Here is a 24,618-nt window from a genome sequence, read left to right as displayed (position 1 = left end):
GGCCTCCCCAGCCATGCAGAACTGTGAGTCAATTAAACCTCTTTCCTTTATAAATTTATGCCAAATTGTAATCCCCAATGTTAGAGGTGAGGCCTGGTGGGAGATGGTTGCATTATGGGGGTGGATTTCATATGAATGGTTTAGCACCATTGCCTTGGTGCTGCTCTTGTGATAGTGAGTTCTTTTGAGATCTGGTTGTTTAAAAGAGCGTGGCACCTCCTCCCTCCCTCTTTCTTGTTCCTGCTCCCACCATATGAGAGGCTTTACTCCCCCTTTGCCTTCCACCATGATTGGAAGCTTTCTGAGGCCTCCCCAGAAGCAAAAGCCACTCTGCTTCCTGTACAGCCTGCAGAACCATGAGCTGATTCAACCTCTTCTCTTTATAAATTACCCAGCCTCAGGTATTTCTTTATAGCAATGTAAGAACAGACTAATACATGAGGGGTTTCTTTTCTTTTCTTTTTTTCTTTTTTTACATATTTATTCCCTGTTTCCCTGCTTTCCCACCTTCAAGTAGAATACAAACTCCATGTGAGCAGTGACTTTATCTTCCCAATTCATGTGGCCCTAGCACTCAGAATGCTCTGTGTCTGGTACAGAGTAAAGGTGCACAATAAATATTTGTTGTATGAATGAATAAAGGAAACGGTTTAATGTGACTTGGTGTCGACGCTTCAGTATCTTTCAATATCTTTCAACAGCCATGTTTTTTCTTCTCCTCCAGTATTCTCCATTTTAGTTATATGGCCCTACTTTTCACATTTGCAGATGAAGTTTTGTTTTATTTTTTTTCTTGTCTCTGCTCTGTTTCCTGTATGTGCAACATCTTTCACAGCTGTATCTTTCTTAACTTCCTGTCTGAAAAGTCAAATTCAATAATAAAGCATTCTGGGTTAATCATACTTGATTCTACCTACAAGCCATCACATAATTTATTTTTACCATAGTACTGTTAATTTTCATTCATTGGACAAATACTTAGCATTTGTGCTTGGTGTCACGCTACAAAGATGGACAAAAACCTTAGTGCCAATCTTTAAGGATCCTGCCATCAAGGGTTACTGTGATGTTCTGAAATGTGATCATTGTTGTTTCAGGAAACCAGTAAGCCAAGAACCGTGTGTCCCTTTCCTTTCTTCCCACAGTTCTAGTGTGAGTGTTTGCCTAGCATTGTTCATTGTGCTGCAGGGAATATTAGGAATAAAATAACTTGGGTTCCCATGAGAATATGATTTTGGTAATGATTAGAGTGTACAATAAAGATAGTATGTAATGAAGTAGTGTAGGATAAGTAGAAACCAAGTAGTGATCAGAGACGTCACAGCGATTCAGAGGGCAGTGAATGATCCCAGTGGACTGGGGTAGTTGAGGAAAGGTGTTGCTAAGGAGGTGGATCTTGGGTGTCAGGCTGGAGGGGAGTATGTTGCGCTAGGTGGGTGACAGTGTCCTTTTCTTACTGTTCTTGCTGACCTCAGAGTGCACTGTGACAGGCAGTCGTGCAGCTTTGCTTATTGGGCCTCAGAAGAGGCCTCCACATCACTGGGTCTGCGAGGCATTCTGCTTTATACTCATTTCCCAGAGTGGGAATGAGAGACACTTTAGGGCCGGACTGTAAGAGGAGAAAGAGAAAAATATGGTGCCAATTATGCAGTCTGTCCTTGGGGGCTTCGAAGCCGAGGAGGGAGGCATGGGAATGTGTAAATGAGCTGGAACCTGTCCTTGGCCTGGGTGGACAGAGTGTACCCCTTCGTCTTCTGGCACTGGCACTTGCCAGGGGTTGGTGGGAGGGAGAGCATGAGACTTGGGTCTCTCTGTGCCTGGGCTGTCTCCTCCCTTTGGACCAGTAGTTAGTTAGTTCTATTTGGCACAACTTGCCCTTGAAAAAATGTTTCCCCATAGTTCCCAAAGAGCTATATAAGTAGATGGTTTCGTCCTTTCTGTTAGTGCCTTTGTCAAAAATAAGTCAAATTCAGAATCATTTTAGAATTTTAGAAATATTGTTAAAGGAAAATCATAATCAAATAAGCCTTTGACTTCCTGTATTGCTTCAAAGCAAGGTCTTATTCTCCCAGTACTAGTATATGTTTTTAAAATGACTTTATTGTTTTGAACCCAACTATCTTTGGTAGGTCATTCCATACATTTACTCTTTGAGATACAAAGCATCATGTATTCACCGAGTTACAAAGAACCAGCATCTGTTCTGAATTTATTTTTCTTTTAACCTCTTTTTTCTTCTTTTTCTCTTCTTTATGCTTGTTGAAAATGGTATTTTTGGTTGGGGTTATTTTAAGGTGGTGTTGAAATAAATCCTGGGACTTTGCTCTTGTTCAACAGTGCATGTTCTTTTAAGCCTACATATCCAGGGTCATCCTATCAAAATAAATTATATGGGCCCTTTGCAAAATTCTCAAGTGCCTGAATTTTTATTTATGAGCGTTGGCTGCTGGCATAACATTTGTAATTTCCCCTGAGCAAAAATCGGCGCTTTTTGCTTTGTTCTGCCTTTTCTAAGAATTTCTTTCACTCTTACTTCTTATGTAGCTATGGCTGTGTTACTGTTTTAGCTTAATTATTCCCCTAGTAGAATGTTTAAAATTTCCTTAAACGTCAGTCAAATCTACTGTTTTAACAATTGTATAGGTAGATGGAACTCAACAACCTGCCCATTTATAACCACTCAGGGTTATCCAAAATCATCAAGATATTTTCTTTACTTTTACCTAAACTAGATACAATAATCCTTATCTGTATAGGAAGTTCGGATGATTTATTTTTCTCCTTTTAAATGCAGATTTCTCAAAGCCCACATTTTTCTCTGATGAGTATAATTTTACATATAGAATTAGAGATTTTAAGTGGCTCAAAAATCGATAGAAATGTGTGTATCAAGTACCCCATTTCCCATGTGGAGGAAGGACTTAAATTTTCCGTCAAATTGGGAAATACATAGAAATACATAGTCTTCACTTTGGACACTGATATACTAACAATCCTTCTGACATGCATAGAATTACAAGATCTTTATTCATCTTTAATGTCTTTTTGTGCAACCAGCATAACAAAACAGTCTAGATTTATTCATTTATCCTTTCCCCCTTTTCAAAGTTGTATCAAGATTACTGGGATGAACTTTTCTACCAGTAGCTCCACCTGGGTCTGTCTAAACTTCTTGGAATGTGAGTCTATTTGAAACTGGGTCTTAGTCTTCAAATCTATACCTTCATACTTCACTTAACCTGGCTGAAACTGGCTCTGTCCAGAGTTTGATGATATGGGCTCTCCAGGCTAAATAGATATTGGTAGAGGAAGAAACAGATGCTGGTACATCAGAATACCTGGGATATCTGGGATATCAGAATACCTGGGATATCTTCACATGCACAGATGCTGGTACATCAGAATACCTTGGAAGAATGATCAGTGATGTCTATCATATGAGACTGGTGACTGCTTTGGGAATGAAAGGAGGAACCTGTTTAGCAGGTAAGGTGGGGCCAGGTTGTGGAAGGCCCCGTCAGCAGCAGGGGGAGACCCTGTAGCTCTGAACAGAGAGTGACTGTTTGAGTGCCAACCTGGGGACTAGACTGTGTGGCAGGATGTGCGGGGCTTTGGCCACCCATCATCCACTCTCCTGGGCTCTCTCTGAGGAGCCATGCCTGCTCTATGCTCAGTTTGTATGTTTTTTTGGTGCGTGGCGTACTGCCAATCCAGCTACCCAAATCATGTCGTTTCATGACCACACTGAATGGTTTCAGGATAAATGTATGACCAAGTGAGACGCAATGAGACTTGGCTTAGACTCCAAGGAGGGCAACTGGTGCTTTTCTTCATGCCCATGAATGTGGCAGGAGATGGGACAGGGGTAGCTGGAGCCATCATGAGCAGAGCCTGCTGAAAGCCAGCATTGAGGGCCCAGCCAAGAATTTGAGGGTGAGGAGCTAAGTGTTTTCAGCCCCCCTGCCCTTCTGAAGCCAGCCCTATCACTGACTTTTATAGACATATGATCCAATAAAAACCCTTTTGGCTCAAGCCATATGAGGTTGAGATTTCTGTCTCTTGCTCCTAGAAGAGTCCTAGGAGATAGAGGTGGAATCAGATCATCTGTGGGCAGTATTACCAGTTAGGAAGTTTTTGTTTTATTTTTGAGACAAGGTCTCACTCTGCTGCCCAGGCTGCAATACAGTGGCACTGCACCCTTGACCTCCCTGGCTCAAATGATCTGCCCACCTTAGCTCTCTGAGTAGCTGGCACTACAGGCCTGTGCCACCATGCTTGGCTAATTTTTAAAAATTTTTGGTAGAGACAGGGTCTTACTGCATGGTCTGAGCTGGTCTCTGACTCCTGGGCTCAAGCAGTCCTCCTGTCTCAGGCTCCCAAAATACAGGTGTGAGCTACTGCTCCTGGCCAGGAGAGTCTGATAAATAGTCTGCGTTCCTGGCACAGAGCAGGCATTCCACAATTTAGCAGATTTAATTATTTAATTAATTAAATTAGATTTAATTAATTAAATTAAAAGGGCCTAAACTGATGGGCAGCAGCTCTCTAATTTTCACAAGGTTCTTTCACAAGTAGCTTGCCTTGTATTGTATTTGACTATTAGGCCATTCTCACGTTGGTATAAAGAAATATCTGAGACTGGGTAATTTACAAAGAAAAGAGGTTTAATTGACTCATGGTTCCACAGTTTGTACAGGAGACATGGTGGCATCTGCTGCTGGGAGGTCACAGGAAACACAATCATGGCGAAAGGCTAAGAGGGAGCAGATACTTCTTACATGGTAGGAGCAGGAACAAGACAGAGACAGGGTAGGTGCTGTATACTTTTAAACAATCAGATCTCATGAGAATGAACTGACTGTCGTGAGGACAGTACTATATGAGTGTTTTCTCATGCTCCTAATTAAGACATACCCGAGACTGGGTAATTTATAAAGGGAAGAGGCTTAATGGACTCACAGTTCTACATGGCTGAGAAGGCCTCACAATCATGACAGAAGACGAAGGAAGAGCAAAAGAGACTTCTTACATGGTGGTGGGCAAGAGAGAAGGCTTCTGCAGGGAAACTCCCTTTATAAAACCGTCAGATCGCATGAGGCATATTCACTCTCACGAGAACAGCACAGAAATGACCCACCCCCATGATACAGTTACCTCCCACCAGGTCCTTCCCACGACATGTGGGAATTGGGAGAGCTACAATTCAAGATGAGATTTGGGTGGGGACACAGCCAGACCATATCAAGTACCAAGAGGGATGGTGCTGAGCCATTCAGGAGAAACCACCCCATGATCCAGTCACCTCCCACCAGGCCCTACCTCCAACATTGGGGATTACAATTTGACATGAAATTTGGATGGGGACACAGATCCAAACTATATCGACTATATTAACTGTGTTTTTGAAAGAACTTAATTTCGCAGCAGAATGCATTTTTTAAAGAGTTAATTGTTTTAGGCAGCTGGAGAATAGAATATTCCTGTGTGTGCATCCCACCAGCATTTTTCTTCATTTTACTAGAGGTATCTAAGGATTTCATGAAAGGTAGAGTCTCTGTTTCTTCTGGTTATGTGTCATGTATTTTCTTGGATTATGCTCAATTCTTCTCTAATCTCTGACCTCTGAATAAAATGGTTCTGGGAAAAGACTTTCAATGGTTTTATAGTTGTAGACAGATTAAATACTCCTTTTGGAAAAAGAGTTGATGTTCTTTATTTCTCTACCAAAAGGCTGAATTTAAAAACTCCTGAAGCTTCATGGTTACCACCTCTTGTTTCAGTAACTTTATGTAAATAGAAAAAAAATGCTTTATTTTTAAATTGGAAAAACAGAATGCTTTTTTTCTGTAATTATAAGAGATTGTGGCAATTCTACATTGTTTGGAGAATTTGCTATAGCTTCAGTTTTTCTTCTTGTATGTCAGAGTACTTTGCCAGCTGTAATTGGGTAGTTTATGTTTTTTGCATACTCTGTTGTTTCTATGAGTTTAACACAGGAGAAATGAAGTCGTGGACATGAGGTGGGAGCAAGAAGTAAAACTCTGAAGTCTGTGTTATGGATATGTTTGCTAATAATTATTTTATTTATTTATTTATTTTTTAGAGATAGAGTCTTACTCTGTCATCCAGGCTGGAAGGCAGTGGCATGATCATGTCTGACTATAACCTCAAACTCCTGGGCTCAAACCATCTGCCCACTTTGGCCTCCTAAGTAGCTGGGACTACAGGTGCCTGCCACTATGCCTAGATATTTTTTTATTTTTTATTTTTTGTGGAGATGGGACGCTCATCTTGTTGCCCAGGCTGGTCTCGAACTGCCGGCCTCAAGTGATCTTCCTGCCTCAGCCTCCTAAAGTTCTGGGATTATGGCTATAAGCCACTGTGCCCAGCCAATAACAATTATTTTTTATTAACTACTGAGATATATGCTTTTTTCCCCTCTCTCACACGTGCCGTTCCTTATAGATGGGATCATTTGTCCAGGAACTCTGAACTCAGACTTGAAACATCTTTTTTTAGCAACCATTATACAGACAGTGACACCTGTCATAAATAAAAGCGACTGGAGAATTTCTATATGGTAGATGTTTCTATAATTACTGCATGGCTGGTTAGCAGTGGGACGTGGTTCCTGAATGGTTCCTCCAAAGCTGCAGGAGGCCATTGCACCTTTTGATGTGAAACATGCCGGTGCACACCTCAAATCTCCGCCCAAAGAATCCCTGGACCACTGGGAGAACCAGGCCTTTCAGGTTGAGCATGGGGGTTTGCCCCTGCAGACAAGAGAAATGAGCAAGCAGGGAGGTCAAATGGCCAACCACGCTGCTCTGTACCAGATGATCAAATCTTTTGGCTGTAGCCAGAGCATTTAACTTGTTACACATATTACTCTCTAACTGAAATCTCAGGGCCGACGGAGGAGAGACTTTTGAACCAGGATATTTTCCTTCATTTGCAGTATTAGACCCAGACTGAAGAGGTCAGGTGTAGGAGAGATCCAGGGAAGTGGACACTTCTGGTTTGAAATCTGGCTCTGCCACTTTCTAGCTGCGAGGCTTGGTCAGTTGATTGACTTTTCATGCACTTCAATTTTAGCACCTGTGAAATGGAGTAACCATGTCTTTGTCTCAGCTAAGGTTAGAAATAGCATATGGATAATACCTAGCACAGTATCTGATGCTCAGTAGTTGTGTGGTCAGTGGTAAAAGTATTTTCGTTGCTGTTATTACCCTTCTTCCTCTTGCTCCCTCTGCTCGAGGGAAAGGTTAAAAGGAACGCACCCCAGTTCTGCTGCCTCCTTTGCCATAAGCTTTTCTGAAAAACTCATCCTGGATTGCCTGGATTTGGTATCAGTACTTAGTTTAGTAGGGACTGAGGGGGTAGGCATTGTTTAAAGGTAAAACAGCCTCCATGCCCAGAACCATCCTCCCAACCTTGGTATCTAAGGGCGACTCCCTTCCCTGGGAGTTTCCACATCCCCCGGGCGGTGGATGTGTCTTATCTGAGCTGCCAATAGGCCCTGGATCCTGGTCCCCATATCTCGGAACAACACCAGCCGCTTGCACATCGTTCTGTCCTAACAGTTTGGTGCCCTGTGAGTGCTTCTTACAGCCAATGCGCTGCGTCCTCGTTACATTCTCCTAATCACTGTGCTAATTACTGCACAATGTACTAGAACTACTGTGTATTTTACCTGCTGTGTATTTTAAAGTGCAATATTAATGTACATTTTTGTGCTTTACACTTGCACATTTTATGGCTCATATAACATGTTCTGCTCACAATGGAAGAACATTGAGAACAAAAGGACTTTGCCTGCATTTTTAGCTTCTCATTACTGTAGTGGTCTCAAATTTTGTTTCCGCACAAGTTCTCCTTATTACTCAGGCACTTCCTGACCAAGGGGTGAGTATTTCATGTGAGACACTAAGATTGTTCCACATGCCATGTAGCCTGAGTATCAACATTAAAGACTGCAAAAAGAAAAGAAGATGGGTGGATGGATGTGCTAAATATATAGATTTTAAAATAAAGTCAAATGAAAGTCTTTATTTTTAAGAGCACAGCAAGACACTTCATCAATTCAGTTTTAAATCCAAATGATACTTAATTATGAGAGATAGAAATAACTCAGGAAATCTTCCCAAGTGCTCTGGGGTTTCTAGCCAGTGATTTCCTAACTCTCCAACAAAAGCAAAAAAGAAGAAGAGCTGGAGATGGGGAAGGAATCTGGAGGATGAAAATGAGCCACTGTGGCCGCGCAGCTTGTTCCTCCAGGCTGGTGGACTGGGTACCCTTGGCCCTGGGATGCTTATCTCTGTCCTTTGGGACCAGAACACTGGATATCAGTGCAGCCTCTGGACCAGCTTCAGAGGCTGTTACAGCATCATTGCTGCTGTGGCTGATGCTTCCTTTCCTCAGTAAATCACAAAAGTCGTCTTGGCCACCCAGGTTACTGAGTGGCTTAATTTCCAGAAAATTTAATATTGAGTCATTATTGTATGCATTTTCACTGTTGCCATTTTGTATCCTTGTAGGTAGTCTATAAAGTACCACTGGGTCACAACTGCAGTCTGCTAGAATGGAGAGAGACATTAAAGACCTTTTAGGTCCCTTATAGAAGTCAAAATGCAGGGATAATGTCTAAACTGCCTACTCCCAGCAGTTCCATTTCAGAACCAGAACCAGAGCCCAGGCCTTTTGACTCACAAATACTTTTCTTTTCATGTTGGTAGAGTTAGAAAATGTCATGATACCAAATTTAGCACAACAAACTATTTATCTAGCTGCTTTTCTTAGATTAGAACATAAACTTGTCTTTGGTTTTGGCTGCTGCAGAGATTTTGATTTCTCTCTGTTAAACAGTCCCTGGATCTCTTCCCCCAGATGATTGACATTGATCTGGAGCCTAATTTATATGGTTTTGAGGACTTGGTCTTCGGCCTGAGAAAAGCCGGTAGCCAGTGCCACTGCTTTGTGTCCTTTTCAATGACTGGCACCCTGGCCCTGCACTTTGGATTCCTCGTCCTACAGAGCAACTTTACTTACCCAAATAGTCTGAGATGATTCTGGAACCCTCAATGTTCATCACTTTAATATTTGACCTGCAGGATAGAAAGACCCCACATTCTACTAAGATTGAAATTCCAAGGTGGCACAATAGAGGACCACTGAAGAAAGGCTGTGTCTCTCGGTGATTTATGAGGTGTTACTGACGCCCAGGCAGTGAAGGGAAGGCCAAGAAGGACCTGTGTTGGGTGGCTGGGGTGGCCTCTTCAGACCTGGCCGTGTGCTTGTGGGGCCCAGGGGTTTGACTGAACATTTTCAGCCTTGGCCTAGAAAAGATGATGAAACCTTTTTTTCCTCTCAGTCTAACCCCAACAGAGGAGGGACGGGAATTCAAAAAAGCCATTAAACTGGGACACAGTCTTTTCCATTGAATCCGTAAGATTCTTGAAGATAGACAAAGACTCTACCTTATTCACCCTTTTGCTTTTTTTTTTTTTTTTGCAGAACCTGACACAGTGCCACACGTAGGCATCTTTTTGAATGGAATTAGATGTTTAGTGTTCTCTCTCTTTTATTAGTTCTGAGAATCCCCAAAGTCTGCTAGTGCCAATCTTTGGGCTCTTATATCCATTACCAAGCTTTTTGTCTTTGGGTTTATCTAAAAGAATAATATTGTGATAGTGATTTGTGAATATAGTTTTACAGTATAATTTTGTCTTACAACATTCTATTTTCAAATACTAATTTCATGTATAAGATTTCTTACAATAATTATTAACTGACTGTGCTAAACATATTAATTTTGAATAACAATTCTAGAATGACCTCAAAGGCATTTACAAGTGCCCACAGCAGCCATGGTGAAGGATGAACATGGCTTTGAAGTTAGACAGACTTTAGTTCTAGTCCGGGTGTCCTGCCCTTTGAATGTGAGGATGTTTTTGCCTATCTGTGGTGGCAGATACCACAAAAATTATGCATGGACCTTTTTTTTTCTTAAGCTCATCAGCTGTTGTTAGTGTATTTTATGTGTGTGGTACGGCCCAAGACAATTTGTCTTCTTCCATTGTGGTCCAGGGAAGCCAAAAGGTTGGAGACCCAGGCCGGCTAGGCCACGCCACCTGTTCCCTGCAGGACCTCGGAAAGTTTGTCAAGTCTCAAGTTCAACAGAACTATGAAATGGGGATTATGCAAGAACCTGTAATTCAGGAGGTTACTATGGGGATTAACTTCAGCTCAGGTATATAAAGTAATTGTACAGCGTATGGATATCAAATATCGAAAAATATTTGTTATTGTTTTTATTGTTATTTGGTGATTTTTCATAAACAAACTGACAACTTGGGGTTGGCCTGATTCATGAGATATTGGTGGAGTTCTTTGACATAGTTCTTTGAAATGCCTCAGTTCTCTTTTCTTTAGAAGTCCAAAGCTTTCCCCAGAATTTCTGCCAGTTCCCATGGAGGTTTGCATTTTCACAGTCCCCTCTGGCATAATCATTTGCTTCTGAATTAGTTCAGGTTGCAGATCAAGTCACCATCCATTTATGTGTCCTTGGCTTGTGGCACAGCTCTTCTTTAATTACCTACCTCTTCCTTAATTACTCTCCCCTCCTCCAAACCGTCAGTGCATTATGGTATATGGCCAACTGTTCTGAAGATTTTGGCAAAGGAAGGGTGGATACTGCAATGAAACGGTGCCATCAGACAATTTAGATTAGTTTTATTCACTCCATCCCTGGGGATTATTTCCTGTGGTGCTTCACTACCTAATTAAAACAAAACAAAACAAAACCAAAAAAACACTTAAAATGAGGTATAGGCGTTTTTCCTAAAAGACGAACCGTGCTCGTGTTGGATTATGGTCCTAGGGGTCATTTTCTTTTCTTCCTGTTACATTTCCGAATCTTTAAACATTAAATAAGTAAGTACATGTTTCCTAATTTTTAAAAAGGCAAGTTCTAAAAGCTGGGGGTGAAAGTTTGTTAGGACTGGAGAGACAACATAAGCAGGATAAATCTTTGCTCAGTGATCCCCTTCTCCTTCTAATCTGTTAAAATGTATTTCTCAATCCCGCCTAATGGAGTGATTTTATTTCCTGTGTGTATCACAAGTGCAGATGGCCTGGTTGGTAGCACTAATAGGCATCTTTCCTTAAAATGTCTTGACGTGCCAGTTGCTTCTGAAAAGCTAACATGGCTCTTGCTGCTCCGGGGTGGGGTTTGAGTGGTCAGACTATCTGCTTCTGCCCACTCAAACCCCACTTTGTCAAAGAGTGGTATCTACTTTCTCAGTGCCTGGGAGTTGGCACCTCAAGCTGCTCTTTCATGGCTTCTGATCCTCGTGCTTCCAGGACCCCTCCTGCTAAGACCACCAGTGCCCCCCCATGTTCCTGAATCCAGTGGGCATCTTAAAGTTCTTGCGCTACTCTGTCTCTCAGCAGCATTTGACATGGACACTCCTTCTGCTTTCCTCTTGACAACAGAATCTCCTGATTTTCCTGCTACCTGTCCATTTCTTTGTTTCTGTCCTTTGCTGATTCCTCTTCTTTATTTAGACCTTTAAACACTGGGTTTTCCTCAGATCTCTTCTCACTCTGCCTGCTCGCCCTGGGTAACCTTTTTTAGTCCCATGGCTTCAGTTATTCTCTTTTATGTGCTAAAGACTAAAATTTATCATATTTCAACAAATCTAAGACATCAGTGATGCTGAGAGGCAGCAAGATTTTATGTACCACAAAAGAAGAAAGAAGCACTGCCAATGAAGTGACACAATAGCTTCTTACACATCAATCATCAGATGTGTCCCATTTTTAGAAATACCAGAATGTAACAAAGTACATCCAAGAATTAATAATATATTGTAATATCTTTTGCATAGATTTGCATAGCCTTTTTCAGAGTACAGATGCCTCCTGTGTCTTAAGCATAGTGTTCCTGGGAGCGTGTAAATGAGTTGTAACAATTTTGTTTTGAGAAGCTGGTTGTTTCCTAAGTCTTAGCTCCTCCTAAGTATAAAACTGGCCTTATTACTTTGTACTATGTACAGCATATTATATGTATAGGTGAGATAGAATTAAGTTAGCCCAATGGTAAGGCTGAATTATTGAGTCAGTGGGTCTTCAAGATGGTGCCTAAACTCTGAATTTATTTCATTTTAGATTGTTTTCATCGTCTTAGTATAAACTGTGAGGTAGTCCCTGAACAGTGCTTTCTGACTTCGTAACGTATCTAAGACAACTGAATTTTAATTTTTGTAACTCATTTTTAATTGTTAGTGTTGCTGGGAAATCATACTGTTGGTGTTGCCCTCCTTATTTCTTTTTTCCTCCTCTGTATCTTGAAAATTGCTTTTGACAGTTCTGGGACCTGTAGGAATTATTGCCAAATTTTGGAAAGCATTACTAAAGAATTATTTCTGTATAAAGAAGTACTATACTTGTTTCAACTAATAAATACTTTGTATGTTGAAAGCTTCCTGATTAATTGAAGTAATCATAACCATGGTTAATTCACTTGATAAAAGCAGCATGAATAGGCTAGGGCATGCAGGTTCTCTCTTAAAAGTATAGATGCAAAAGAAAAAAAAAATCAAAATAACAACTACGGCAGGGAAAATACAAGGAATATTAAAATATCAATACATAATGACTATGTATGAATTACATAGTTGTGATTCCAAGTTGGCCATATACCAGGAACACAAGACTCTTTGAAAGATTAAGAAATCTATTACTATTATTGATAATTTAGGACTAGAGTTAAAAAAGCAAATATTTATCCAAGTACATATCAAAAAGACATAACATTCACTTCTGATTTTTAAAAATCAAAATTCTTAGTAAACTAGGATCAGGTCACTTTCACAATGCAATAATAAGTATCAGCATCAAACTCAATGGTAAAAGATGGTAAGTGTTCCATTAAAAATGGGTGCACATAAAGAGATGCTCAGTATTGTTAGCTATCAGGGAAATGAAAATCAAAACCACTGTGAGATCACATGCTAGGATGACTGTCATCAAAAAAAGAGATTATAATAGTGTTAGCAAGGATGTGGAGAAATTGGAACCCTTGTATATTGGTGGTGGGAATATGAAATGGCACAGCTGCTTTGGGAAATAGTCCAGAAGCTCTTCAAAAGCCTTACTATATGAGTTACCAAATGACCCAGCAATTCTACTCCTAAGTATGGCCAAGATAAATGAAAACATATGTCCACACAATAACTTACGCTCAAAAGTACATAGCAGCATTATTCATGGTAGTCAAAAGGTAGATGCAACTGAAATGTCTATCAACTGATGAATGGGTAAATGAAATATGATATATCCATATAATAGGCTATCATTGGGCAACAAAAAATAAAGCACTGATACATTCTACAAATAGATGAACTGGGATTGAAACATAGATTGAGAACGTGATTGCTAAGTGAAAGAAACCAGTATCAAAGTATGACAGGTTGCATGATTCCGTTTGTACGAAATGTTCAGAATAGGCAAATCTAAAGAGACAGAGGGTAAATTGATTTTTTAGGGCTGGAGTGCTAGGGGGAATAACTGGGATGTGACTGGTAATGGGTGCAGGGTTTCTTTTTGCGGTGATGGAAATGTTTTAAAATAGGTGTGTTGTTTGCACAGTGATGGTGTATACAGTGCTGTGAATATGCTAAAACCATTGACTAGTACATTTAAATGGGGGAATTATATGGTATATGAGTTATAGCGCAACAAAGCTGTTATTAAACAAGTGAAAAACAATGCAAGAGTGACTGTGGTCTCCAAGCTATTTATAGTTACTCTGAAGTTTCTAATTAATGCTATTATACAAGGAAAAAAGATAAATACTGGAAAGGAAGCAACAAATTATTACAGAAAATATTTGTCTACTCAGAACATTCAACAGATTTATACTAGAATTAATTAAAACAAAGTTTGCTAAGGAGGCAGTTATAAAAACTCATTGAGCCTTGGGCTACTATCCTTACTATATAAACAGTTCTTATAAATATGTAAGAAATGCTAATCATTCAGTAGGAAAGTAAACCAGTGATACGAACACCATTCGCAAAAAATATACCATGATGGATAACCATACAAAAGAATGTGCAGCATATCTGTAACAAAAGAATACTTGTAAGAAAAAATCATAACCTGGTAGGTGAGGGGCACTGTTGTTGAATGAATGCCTTTAACATACATAGAATTTCACAAGTCTTCAGGAATTTCACAATGCTCGGGAGTGAATTGTATGACTGCAAATATTTATAATACCTAATTCTTTATTGACCTCAGTAGATCTCTGAAAATTGGGAGGAAGTGAGATGGGACCCTCTAGAGTTACTCCTAGAGGGCTGGCTTGGCTCTAAGGGCTTAAAGGAGACTGAGGCAATGGGAGGTCTTGGGTCCTGTTTGCTCTTCGTGTTCCGAGGAATGTTCACGAGGTCTGCTACTCTCTTGGGTCTCCCCTGGCTCTCCCCTGGAGTAGATGGGCAGTCTGAGACTCCTAAACTAGATCAGGACCACAGCTTCTATTATGTATTTATTTATTTTTGAGACGGAGTTTCCCTCTTGTTGCCCAGGCTGGGATGTAGTGGCGCCATCTTGGCTCACTGCAGCCTCCGCCTTCCGGTTTCAAGCGATTCTCCTGCCGCAGACGCCCGAGTAGCGGGGATTACAGGTGCCCGCCACCACGCCCAGCTAATTTTTGTATTTTTAGTAGAGACAGGGTTTCGCCATGTTGGCTAGGCTGGTCCCGAACTCCTGACCTCGTGATCAAAGTGCTCGGATTACAGGCGTGAGCCACTGTGCCTGGCCTATTTATTTTTTTTGAGATGGAGTCTCGCTCTGTCACCCAGGCTGGAGTTCAGTGGCACAATCTCGGCTCACTGCAACCTCTGCCTCCAGAGTTCAAGTGATTTTCCTGCCTCAGCCTCCCGAGTAGCTGGAATTGCAGGCGCCCGCCACCACCCCAGGCTAATGTATGTATTTTTAGTAGAGGCATGGGGTTTCACCATGTTGGCCAGACTGGTCTTGAGCTCCTCACCTCTGGTGATCCACTTGCCTCGGCCTCCCAAAGTGCTAGGATTGATTATAGGCATGAGCCACCGCACCAGCCCACAGCTTCTATTTAAACTGAAGAATGGAGCGAAAACAATGTATTAGTTCCTAAGCTGCCTCATGGAAGCAAATACCATTTTGACTTGAGGGATGAGTCAGTGTTTCTCTGCAGGTGGTTGATCCTTAGCAGTGGTAGGACTGCTGTGCCCTGTGGTCATTACAGGAATGTTCCTCCGGTGGTTATGGTGGATGTGTCTTACTAGAGTCATCATTGCTTCCGTTTTGTCTGGCCGGGTTGAGATTGTCTTGTCATTTCCATTGCATTTCATGTTAGGATGATCTCAGTGCACATATCCTTGAAATTACTCTGCGTATAACAGATATATGCTTGATAAAAATTGTTTCTAGGAATCTCTTCTAGCGGTTTGGATTTTAGCTGAGTGGTGATAATGCCATTCATTAGAAAGATTGTAAGGATCTTGAAATGGTATGTTTTCCTTATATACACTTCTCTGATACTTTTTTCTCCCATATGTTTGTTTATACTTCCTACTAGTTTATATGGAAGCAAACAGCCTTAAGGCCATTTCTGCAACTTAGAAACACATAGGAACATGTGCTGTTTTCTTTTTCATAGAATGTCATTCATACATAGTGTAAACTCAGAACTGTAACACATACGCTTTCTGCTTTAAATTAAAAATGTTCTACAATTACAATGGAATGAAAGTGTTGACCATTGTAAAACTCAGGGTATTTTTAATAGGGTCTAGAAATCTTTTGTGGTACCTTTAAAGTCATATTTTCATAATTGGTGAATTTTCATCTTTTAATATACAGAATGATACTCTGAGATCCGGTTAACTTAAGGGAACATTTTTTGGCTTTTATTATTGGGGGAATTCTCAAAAAATTGTATTTTGGAGTAAGTATGAGTTTACCCTCTTATTTATTTTGTGATTTGCTCTTCTGCTTTATGGTAACTCTTTTCATCATGCCGATTTCTCTAGGTTGAAAATGTCCGCTTGGTAGATCGAGTGTCTCCTAAAAAAGCAGCTCTAGGTACTTTGTATTTGACGGCTACTCACGTCATATTCGTGGAAAATTCACCTGACACAAGAAAAGAAACATGGGTATGCTTTCTTTATTTTTAGCTTTCCTTGTTTTGCGTTGTTTGAAGTAAAAAGTTTTTGCCCTCCATTCGTTTTTCCTCGGGGTGAGATGAGTGGGCTTTTGGTGATTGGGTGTTAGGGAACTGTTTCTGGAATGTGTGTTTGGCCTTTTTCTGTATAGTCATATCTACTTGATCTACTTATTCATTTTAAACCCGAATTATTTGAACATCACTAAAGAGAGACTTAGAAATAGCCAGAAGATACAAGCGCTTCTTGTCACAGCTGTCAAGGAGAGATTGAATAATGTCAGTAGGCCAGATTCAGCATTGCCATCCTCTGGTGCTCCATTTGCAATATTCTCTATTTGTACGGTCCTATGATGCAGCCATTTGGTCATTTTATTATGTTGTCTCAACTTTTCTGGTAATTTTAAAAAGAAAGAAAAGCTAGAGGAGTTTCATCATCAGGTATTTCTGCTATTTATTGATGAAACCATTAGATATTTATTATTATTATTATTGAGATGGAGTTGCCCAGGCTGGAGTGCAGTGGTGCGATCGATCTTGGCTCACTGCAACCTCGACCTCTTGGGTTCAAGCGATTCGCCTGCCTCAGCCTCCTGAATAGCTGGGACTACAGTCACATGCCACCATGCCTGGCTGACTTTTTGTATTTTTAGTAGAGACAGGGTTTCACCATGTTGTCCAGGCTCGTCTCAAACTCCTGACCTCAAGTGATCTGCCCACCTTGGCCTTCCAAAGTGCTGGGATTACAGGTATGAGCCACTGTGCCTGGCCTTATTATTTTTTCAGCAACCCAATGGTGATATCCCTGAATTGTAGATTTCCCTTTTCTATATTCTGTGCACAGTGGTACATTTTTAGCAGAAGGTGGCAGGCACTTATTAGTGGAGGGGAAACTTACAAAATAAAATGCTGCCATTGAAGACTGAGCAGAGAGCCTCCTGTAACACCAGAGATGCACTTCAGTATGATTTCCTTTAAAGTAAATCTCCTCTTTAGAGAGTAGAATGATGGTTTTACTAGACACTGGGAGTGCAGAGGAGAGGGCGGGAATGAGGAGATACTGATTAAAAGGGCACAAAGTTTCCAATGAACAGTAGGAATAGTCTGGAAAATGTATTGCACAGCAAGGTGTCCATACTCAATGTATATTTCAAAATAATTATGAGAGTAAATTTCAAGGGTCTCATTGTTTAAAAAAAAAAAAAAACTATAGGTAAGTGATGGCTATGTTAATTGGCTTGATTTAATCATCCACATGATGTTCATATATCACAGCATCACGTTTTAGCCCATAAATGTGTACAGCTATGATTTGCAATAAAAATACTAATTTAAAAAATAAAAAGATAAATAAATTCCTTCTTTTGCAGCCTGCCCGACCACCAACAGCTTAGAAAACAACAGTCCCATGTTGATATAGAACTCGAACATTCCATGTGGAATTAAGGAGCATGGTGGCACCTCCCAGCGGAGCCATCTCTAACTTGTATTGACTGCAGAAGTTTATTTTACTGACTTCTCATGACCTTGTTTGATTTTAGCTATAAAGTGCATTCCACATCTGACCACCAAAATGTTTCCTTACCTGGATGTGTGCAAATTTATATGCTGAATGGTTTGCTTCAAAATAACTATCCTGGATATCAGGAAGCTTGGTATTGAAAAATAAAATTATAAATTTAGGAAGTTGGTTGTTACCTGGAACATCTCAGTGCTTGTCATCTGAGTGCAAGGGTTGAGCTAGCTAGAGGTTGGGGAGTGCGTCTTGTCATTGTTTGAGCCACAACGAAATGTTAGTCCTTGTCATATTCATTAGTTATTTGTGCTTAGCTTATGCACATTAACATTTGGTTCTAGATTCTTCACAGTCAGATTTCCACCATTGAGAAACAGGCAACGACTGCTACCGGATGCCCTCTGCTGATTCGCTGCAAGAACTTTCAGATAATACAGCTCATCATACCTCAGGAAAGAGATTGCCACGACGTGTACATCTCCCTGATACGCCTTGCAAGGCCAGGTAGGGTAGAGGAACTCGGCATTTAATACGGAACCTCTCTTAAAAATTCGCAAATCACATTCAAGAATTTGTTTGGTGCTTAGAAATGATAGGGGTTTAGGGATTGTGTCAGTCTGGTTCTCAGATGAGGACAAGCCTGAATAATCATCTGATACAGAGTTTCTTGTTTTTTAGAGTCTCCCCCGAGTTATTTACTATGTGGGTCTCTTTCATGAATCTTAGTATTCACTTAATCTTGGTGGGGGTTATAGGATGTTTTCCTTTTGGGGTGAAATTGCGTTTAAGTTATGCCCTTATGTTGTGGTACTCAAGCCACCTTGAATGGGGCCAGTGACAGAACTGACCAGTTGTTTTGTGTGGGAAATATCAGACAGTTCTAGTGCAGTTTTCTCCCTCTTGAGGCTTTTAAGGCTTAGTCTCCATTGCTTTTTTTGTTTCTTGGGGTTTTTTTTTTTTTTTTTTCCAGACACTATTGCTACATTGCCCAGACTGGAGTGCAGTGGCACGATCTCAGCCCACTGCAACCTCTGCCTGCCGGGTTCAAGCGATTCTCATGCCTCAGCCTCCCAAGTGGCTGGACTACAGGTGCCCGCCACCACACCCTGCTAATTTTTGTATTTTTAGTAGAGATGGGATTTTGCCATGTTGGCCAGGCTGGTCTTGAACTCGTGGCCTCAAGTGATCCACCTGCCTCAGCCTCAAGTGCTGGGATTATAGGCATGAACTACCATGCCTGCCCCTCCATTGCTTTTTGATAATAATTTATTTTTTCCAAGGTTGGTACAACTAGACTAGCATCAGTGCCTATTCAGAGTGTGGATCTGCTGATTCTCCTGAAAAAAGAAAAACAAGACTTGATGTAGTGGGAAGAACATTTGGATTTGAAAAATATGTTCTCGCCATTGCTATCTTGTTCTAGCCATCATCTTGGGCTCTTCAGATTTATAGCTTACTGTTTGCTTCAAAAGAAGTGTTTCTTGCCTCTCTGTGTGGCTTGTGTGAGTTGTGGTGTTGTTTTCCTTAAAAGAAATATACTCTGTTTCTTGGAAGAATACAGTGAAAAGAGATCATTTATATAACAGTTGTGTTACACAGAAGTAGTTAATAAAGGAAATAAGATATGTGCTGATAACTACTTTGCCAAATATGTTTTGATTCAGGACAAGAAGTTCAATTATAAACTTTTCAAGGCATTTGGTTGGATCATGATTTGTCCATATTCTTTGTAGGTAGCTAAGAGCTAAAGTTACTGAATGGAAATGATGCCAGGGAGCTGTCAAAATCTGGTAATTTTTACTTTACACTGTTTCCCTCTAAAGGCAGTTGGTTGAGGCTTTTTCATCCAAGTGCACTACAGGAATGGCAGAGTAAGCCAGAAAAGCAGTTGAACTTTTTGGAGGGTGCACTAAAATTGGAACAGAAGTTCTGGGAAGATGTACACTAGGTTGCACGCAGCAGAGGATGTGAGGAGAATTCTGTGCAACAGTTTCTGTGTCACTGATTAATGGAAGTACTGAGCAATAAATGTGCTCTGAGCAGATTAATGGGATTTAGGAATAGCCTGGCGAACCGGGAAAGGGCTGAGCAGCTGGAAGAGTGAATCACAGGGACCAGGAGGGTCACGGCCCAGAGGCAGCGAGTGCCAGGACTCTCGCTGTGAGGATCCCTGAGGGGGAAATTACTATCTTCCCCCATTTTCGAAAGGGATACTTTTTCCTTAAAAGATGAAGTTTTGGGAGTTAGGTGTTAGATGTAGCCAGAGATCTGACTGGCTACCTTTTCTAAAAGAAATCATAGTAATTCATTGAATCAAAGCCATCACCTAAGAGGAGTTAAAAAGAATCGCCAGCATTTTGAAACATGGGTATTAGAAACGCCAGTTTGCCTAAAATGTAGTGCTTTAGTAAGTGAGGGAAGGCGAAATAGAACGCAAGCAGTTCACAGTGCAATGTTAAAGGCAATGCTAAAATTAGGGCACATTATAGGCTGTAACTTTGGAAGCAGGACTTTGACTCTAGAGGGAGATGGGGAAATGTGGAAGGGGTTTGACATGAAACAGTGGCCTTCAGCTGGGGGATGGGGTGGCCTTTCAGAACCATCTGAAGATATTTTATAAAATACACCCTCCACTGCCTCTAAGGATATGAGAATAAGGGTGTATGTGTGTGGTTGGTGAGGGAGGTGTACTTTGAATTCTAGTCGTACAATGTAGCTCTGGCGATATTCTGGTTAGTCACCAACAAAGTTCACATATTTTCGGTTTCTTTATGGACACCCAGCTAACTGTAAGGTTCTATAGAGCAGGGGTCCCCGACCCCTGGGCCGCAGACAGGTACCAGTCTATGGCCGGTTAGGAAGCGGGCAGCACAGCACAGCAGGAGGTGAGTGGCGGGCATGCAAGCATGAGCTCCACCTCCTGTCAGATCAGCGGTGGCATTAATTCTTTTAGGAGCATGAACTCTATTGTGAACTGTACAAGCGAGGGATATAGGTTGTGTGCTCCTAATGAGAATCTAATGCCTGATGATCTGAGGTGGAAGTTTCATCCTGAAACCATCCCCCAACCACACCCCCATCCACGGAAAAAGTGTCTTCCACAAAACTGGTCCCTGGTACCAAAAAGGTTGTAGACTGCTGCTATAGAGGGCAAAACAGTTGTTTTTACATAAGAAGAAATGTTTGGGAATTCATTTAAGTCCAGGTTTCTGAAGGAGATATTTTCAAAGCTGCTGTTATTTAATATTAAAATCAAAAGTACTTTAAAAATAGAAAAAAAAAAAAAAAAAAGAAAAAGCCCCGAACCTTAGCATCAGCAGAATGCAAAGGGTGGGGAAGGGAAGAGAAAAGTTTCCAGCTGTCAGCAGAGGGACACAGAGGTGTGAGGTGTTTTAGAACCTGTGTAACTATTGAAAGCGAAACTGCTAAGAACAGAAAACCAAACACCGCATGTTCTCACTCATAGGTAGGAACTGAACAATGAGATCACTTGGACTCGGGAAGGGGAACATCACACACCAGGGGCTATCACGGGGAGAGGGGAGTGGGGAGGGATTGCATTGGGAGTTATACCTGATGTAAATGATGAGTTGATGGGTGCTGACGAGTTGATGGGTGCAGCACACCAACATGGCACAAGTATACATATGTAACAAACCTGCACGTTATGCACATGTACCCTAGAACTTAAAGTATAATAAAATAAAAAAGAAAAAGAAAAAAAAATGCGAAATTGCTTCAGACATTCTGCTGAATTCAGGCAACTTAAAATACATGTTGAGATTCTCTCTTTACTGAGTTAGGATTTCTGGTGTAAGGGTAAATCAAATTATTAAAAAATTAGCGATTTTATTGGTTTGCTTTTTGTGTGAATAAAGATTGATAAGAATTTGGTCACGGACTATAGAAGATCTCAGGCAAAACATAACATGTCCAAATGCAGGAAGCTCTTTCATTCTTGGTAAAGAACTAACTTAGGTTAAAATAAGAGTTGTGGCTCAAATGAGATCAGTTAACCTTGTAGATCGAATGTATTAATACGGATCTCAGCTTTTCTGGTGAAAAGACCCCTGTTTCTCAGGGGACTTCAGCTTTTCCCATGTCCTCTCTCCTCTCTTCCCTCCAGTTTGCCTCCTGCTGTTTATTTTTTGTATCAATTATCTTTCCTTCTTTAGTGTTTGTGGGCGCTTCAACACTTAAATAATTTCTTTTGTTTATTTTCTCCCTTTTCCTAAACTAGTTTCTTTTTAGAATCTCACTCCTCAATTCTTTTGGATATTTTTTATTTTAAAAAAAATCTCATGATTGAAGTAGTCTCATGTGCTTAATTGGTAACTTTTTATATTCCTTATCTAAGTCATTGATGTTTAAGCAATTTTTGCAGTGGTAATTTCTTTTTTATCAGAGCGTAGCACCCTTTTCCGCTGTGTTAGCTTTAACAGTCCTAATATTTAATTTCAACACTTGTTTGTTTACAATAGACAGATAAGGTGAGGCACCCTCATTTTTATTTTAAATATGCAAAATCCAGTAATGGCTGTATTATCTTCTCACCCCACTCTAAACGGTTTTTCAACTACAGTTATTTTAAGTTGCCTGAATTCAGCATAATGTTTGATGCAATTTAGCTTTCAGTAGTTACTTTGGTTATTAAAAAAACTCTCACATCTCTGTCCTGATGACTATTGGTAAGTTTTCCCTTCCCTTTCCCACCCTTCACATTCTGCTGATGCTGATTCATGTTTGTTTTTTCTCTTCATTTTTAAAATACTTTTGATTTTAATGTTACATTATTTGTTGCTTCTCCCAGTTAGTCTATAATGAGAGGCAATTCCTCCATATATTTATCCTAAATATTCTGTTTTTATAACCTTTAATCTGGTACCTAGGGAACAAGCTAGGTTATTTTCCTTCCTTCCCTAATGTTTTGTTGTACCCACATCTCTCCCTTATTTTGGCAGAAGGAGCACGCTTTCTTTTTTATGGGAGAGAAGGAGCAAAGGTTGTGTACGGACGCAGCCCCATTTATTCGCCTGGTGGTTCCAAGTTGAGAGTTTCCACCTGATGTCTTGCATTTTCTATGGGAAGTAGGAAGTGGGGTTTTCTGAGAGTGAAGGAGCCAGGGAGGGGAATAGAGACTGAGCTGCACTGTAGTGCCACAGGCTTCCCTAGGTTAAGGGGAGCACAGTGGACACCGGTGCTAGAATAAAATCAGCAAAAACATGGATCTGTATGCTTGGGTTGAGCTCTGCTTTCAACTGAAACACTGATTTGGTCTTCCTAGAAACAGCCAAAATGTTACTCATCCTTAATTTCGTGTAGTATTTTAGAAATTACCATTTCGCTTTCTGGGTAGAGAAACATTAAAGCTGGACTCCTGTTTCATTAGTTATATGATTTAAGTAGATAATGTATGATACTGTAAATACCAAGATTTCCACATTAACTTTTTCTGAATTTTTAAAAAAATTAAACATGCACATTCAGTTTACTCCCACAATCCAAAGGCATTTTGAGTATTTGCTTCTTATTGGAGGAGCTCTTGTGTAATGCGGCCCCTTAGGGTGAGGCCTTCGGTGCACTTCCTGCTGAAAGCTGCTGGTCACTAATAGCAAAAGATGTTTTATGTTGGGTCTGTTGGCTCAGACTGTGATGGGAAAAGCCAGTGGAACTTTTAACATGCCTGTTTTAAGAGTGGGTAGAAAATCAGCTGAGGGATATGACCTTCCTAGAGTAGGCAAATACTTTCTCTCTGTTCAGATTCTGTAACTATTAAAGATTTGTCTAAAATATAAAAAACTTCTGCATAACAAAGGAAATGGGAGAAAATATTTGGAAGCCATATAGCTGATAAGGGATTAATACCCAAAATACATCAGGAACTCCGACAACTCTATAGGAAAAAAAAAAAAAACAAGTACTCTGATTAAGAAAAGGACAAGGGACCTCAAGAGAGTACACAAAAGAAGACGTAGATAGCTAACAGATACATGAGCAAATGCTCAACCTCAATAATCGTTAGGAAGATGCAAATTAAAACCACGGTGAGATATCGCCTCGCAACTGTTAGAATAGTCTTTACCAAAAAGATGGAAGATAACACGCTTTGGCAAGGGCGTGGAGGAAAGAGAATGCTTATACACTGTTGGTGGGAATGTAAATTAGTACAGAAAACAGATGGAGGTTCCACAAAAAATAAAAAATAGAATTATATGATTCAATAATCCCACTTCTGAGTGCTTACTGGAAAGACTGAAATCTATAAGTCAAAGAAACATCTGCTCTCATGTGTTTTCACATGTTCATTGCAGCACTATTCACAGTAGCCAAGTTGTGGAATCCACTTAAGTATCCGTCATTGGATGAAGAGATAAAGAAAACATGGGATATACAAATAATGGAATGCTATTCAGCCTTAAAAAGCAAGACATTTAGTTATTTGTGACAACATGGATGGAATTAGAGAGCATTATGCTGAGTGAAAAAAGCCCAACATAACAAATACCACATGTTCTCACTTACATGTGGGATCTATGACAGTTAAACTCCCAGACGCAGAGAGTAGAATGGTGGTTACCAGAGGCTGGGGGTGGGGGAAATGGGGAGATGATGGTCAAAGGGTGCAAAAGCCTCAGGAAGGAGGAATAAGTCTTATTATTTTGAGATCTGTTGCACAGTGTGTTGAGTATAGGTAATAGTTCAGAAGTGTAAATTTCAAAACGCTGAGAGTAAATTTCAGATGTTCTCTTTACAAAAAATGTGAAACACTTGAGGCAATGTATATGTTAATTAGCTTGAGTTAATCATTCTACATTGTAGTCAAAAATCATACCATTACTTTTTACCCCAGAAACATACACAACTATCATTTGTCAATGTATTATGTAAAAGT

The 24,618-nt window shown here is 40.4% G+C and overlaps 1 protein-coding gene across 2 annotated transcripts in view; it reads left to right on the top strand.

Moving 5' to 3' along the window:
* Positions 1 to 24,618, top strand: part of MTMR7 (myotubularin related protein 7) — a 114,658-nt gene that overhangs the window by 23,335 nt on the left and 66,705 nt on the right. For both annotated transcript variants that reach the window (XM_021942024.2, XM_021942023.2), the window contains exons 2-3: positions 16,080 to 16,202; positions 18,068 to 18,230. In XM_021942024.2, coding sequence (XP_021797716.1) covers positions 16,080 to 16,202; positions 18,068 to 18,230 — 286 coding nt within the window. The remainder of the gene's footprint in view (positions 1 to 16,079; positions 16,203 to 18,067; positions 18,231 to 24,618) is intronic.

The sequence above is a fragment of the Papio anubis genome, chromosome 8 (genome assembly GCF_008728515.1).
Source record: "Papio anubis isolate 15944 chromosome 8, Panubis1.0, whole genome shotgun sequence".
Classification (NCBI taxonomy): domain Eukaryota; kingdom Metazoa; phylum Chordata; class Mammalia; order Primates; family Cercopithecidae; genus Papio; species Papio anubis.
The sequence above is the reverse complement of the archived record's forward strand: the minus strand, read 5'-3'. Positions and strand labels throughout refer to the sequence as shown.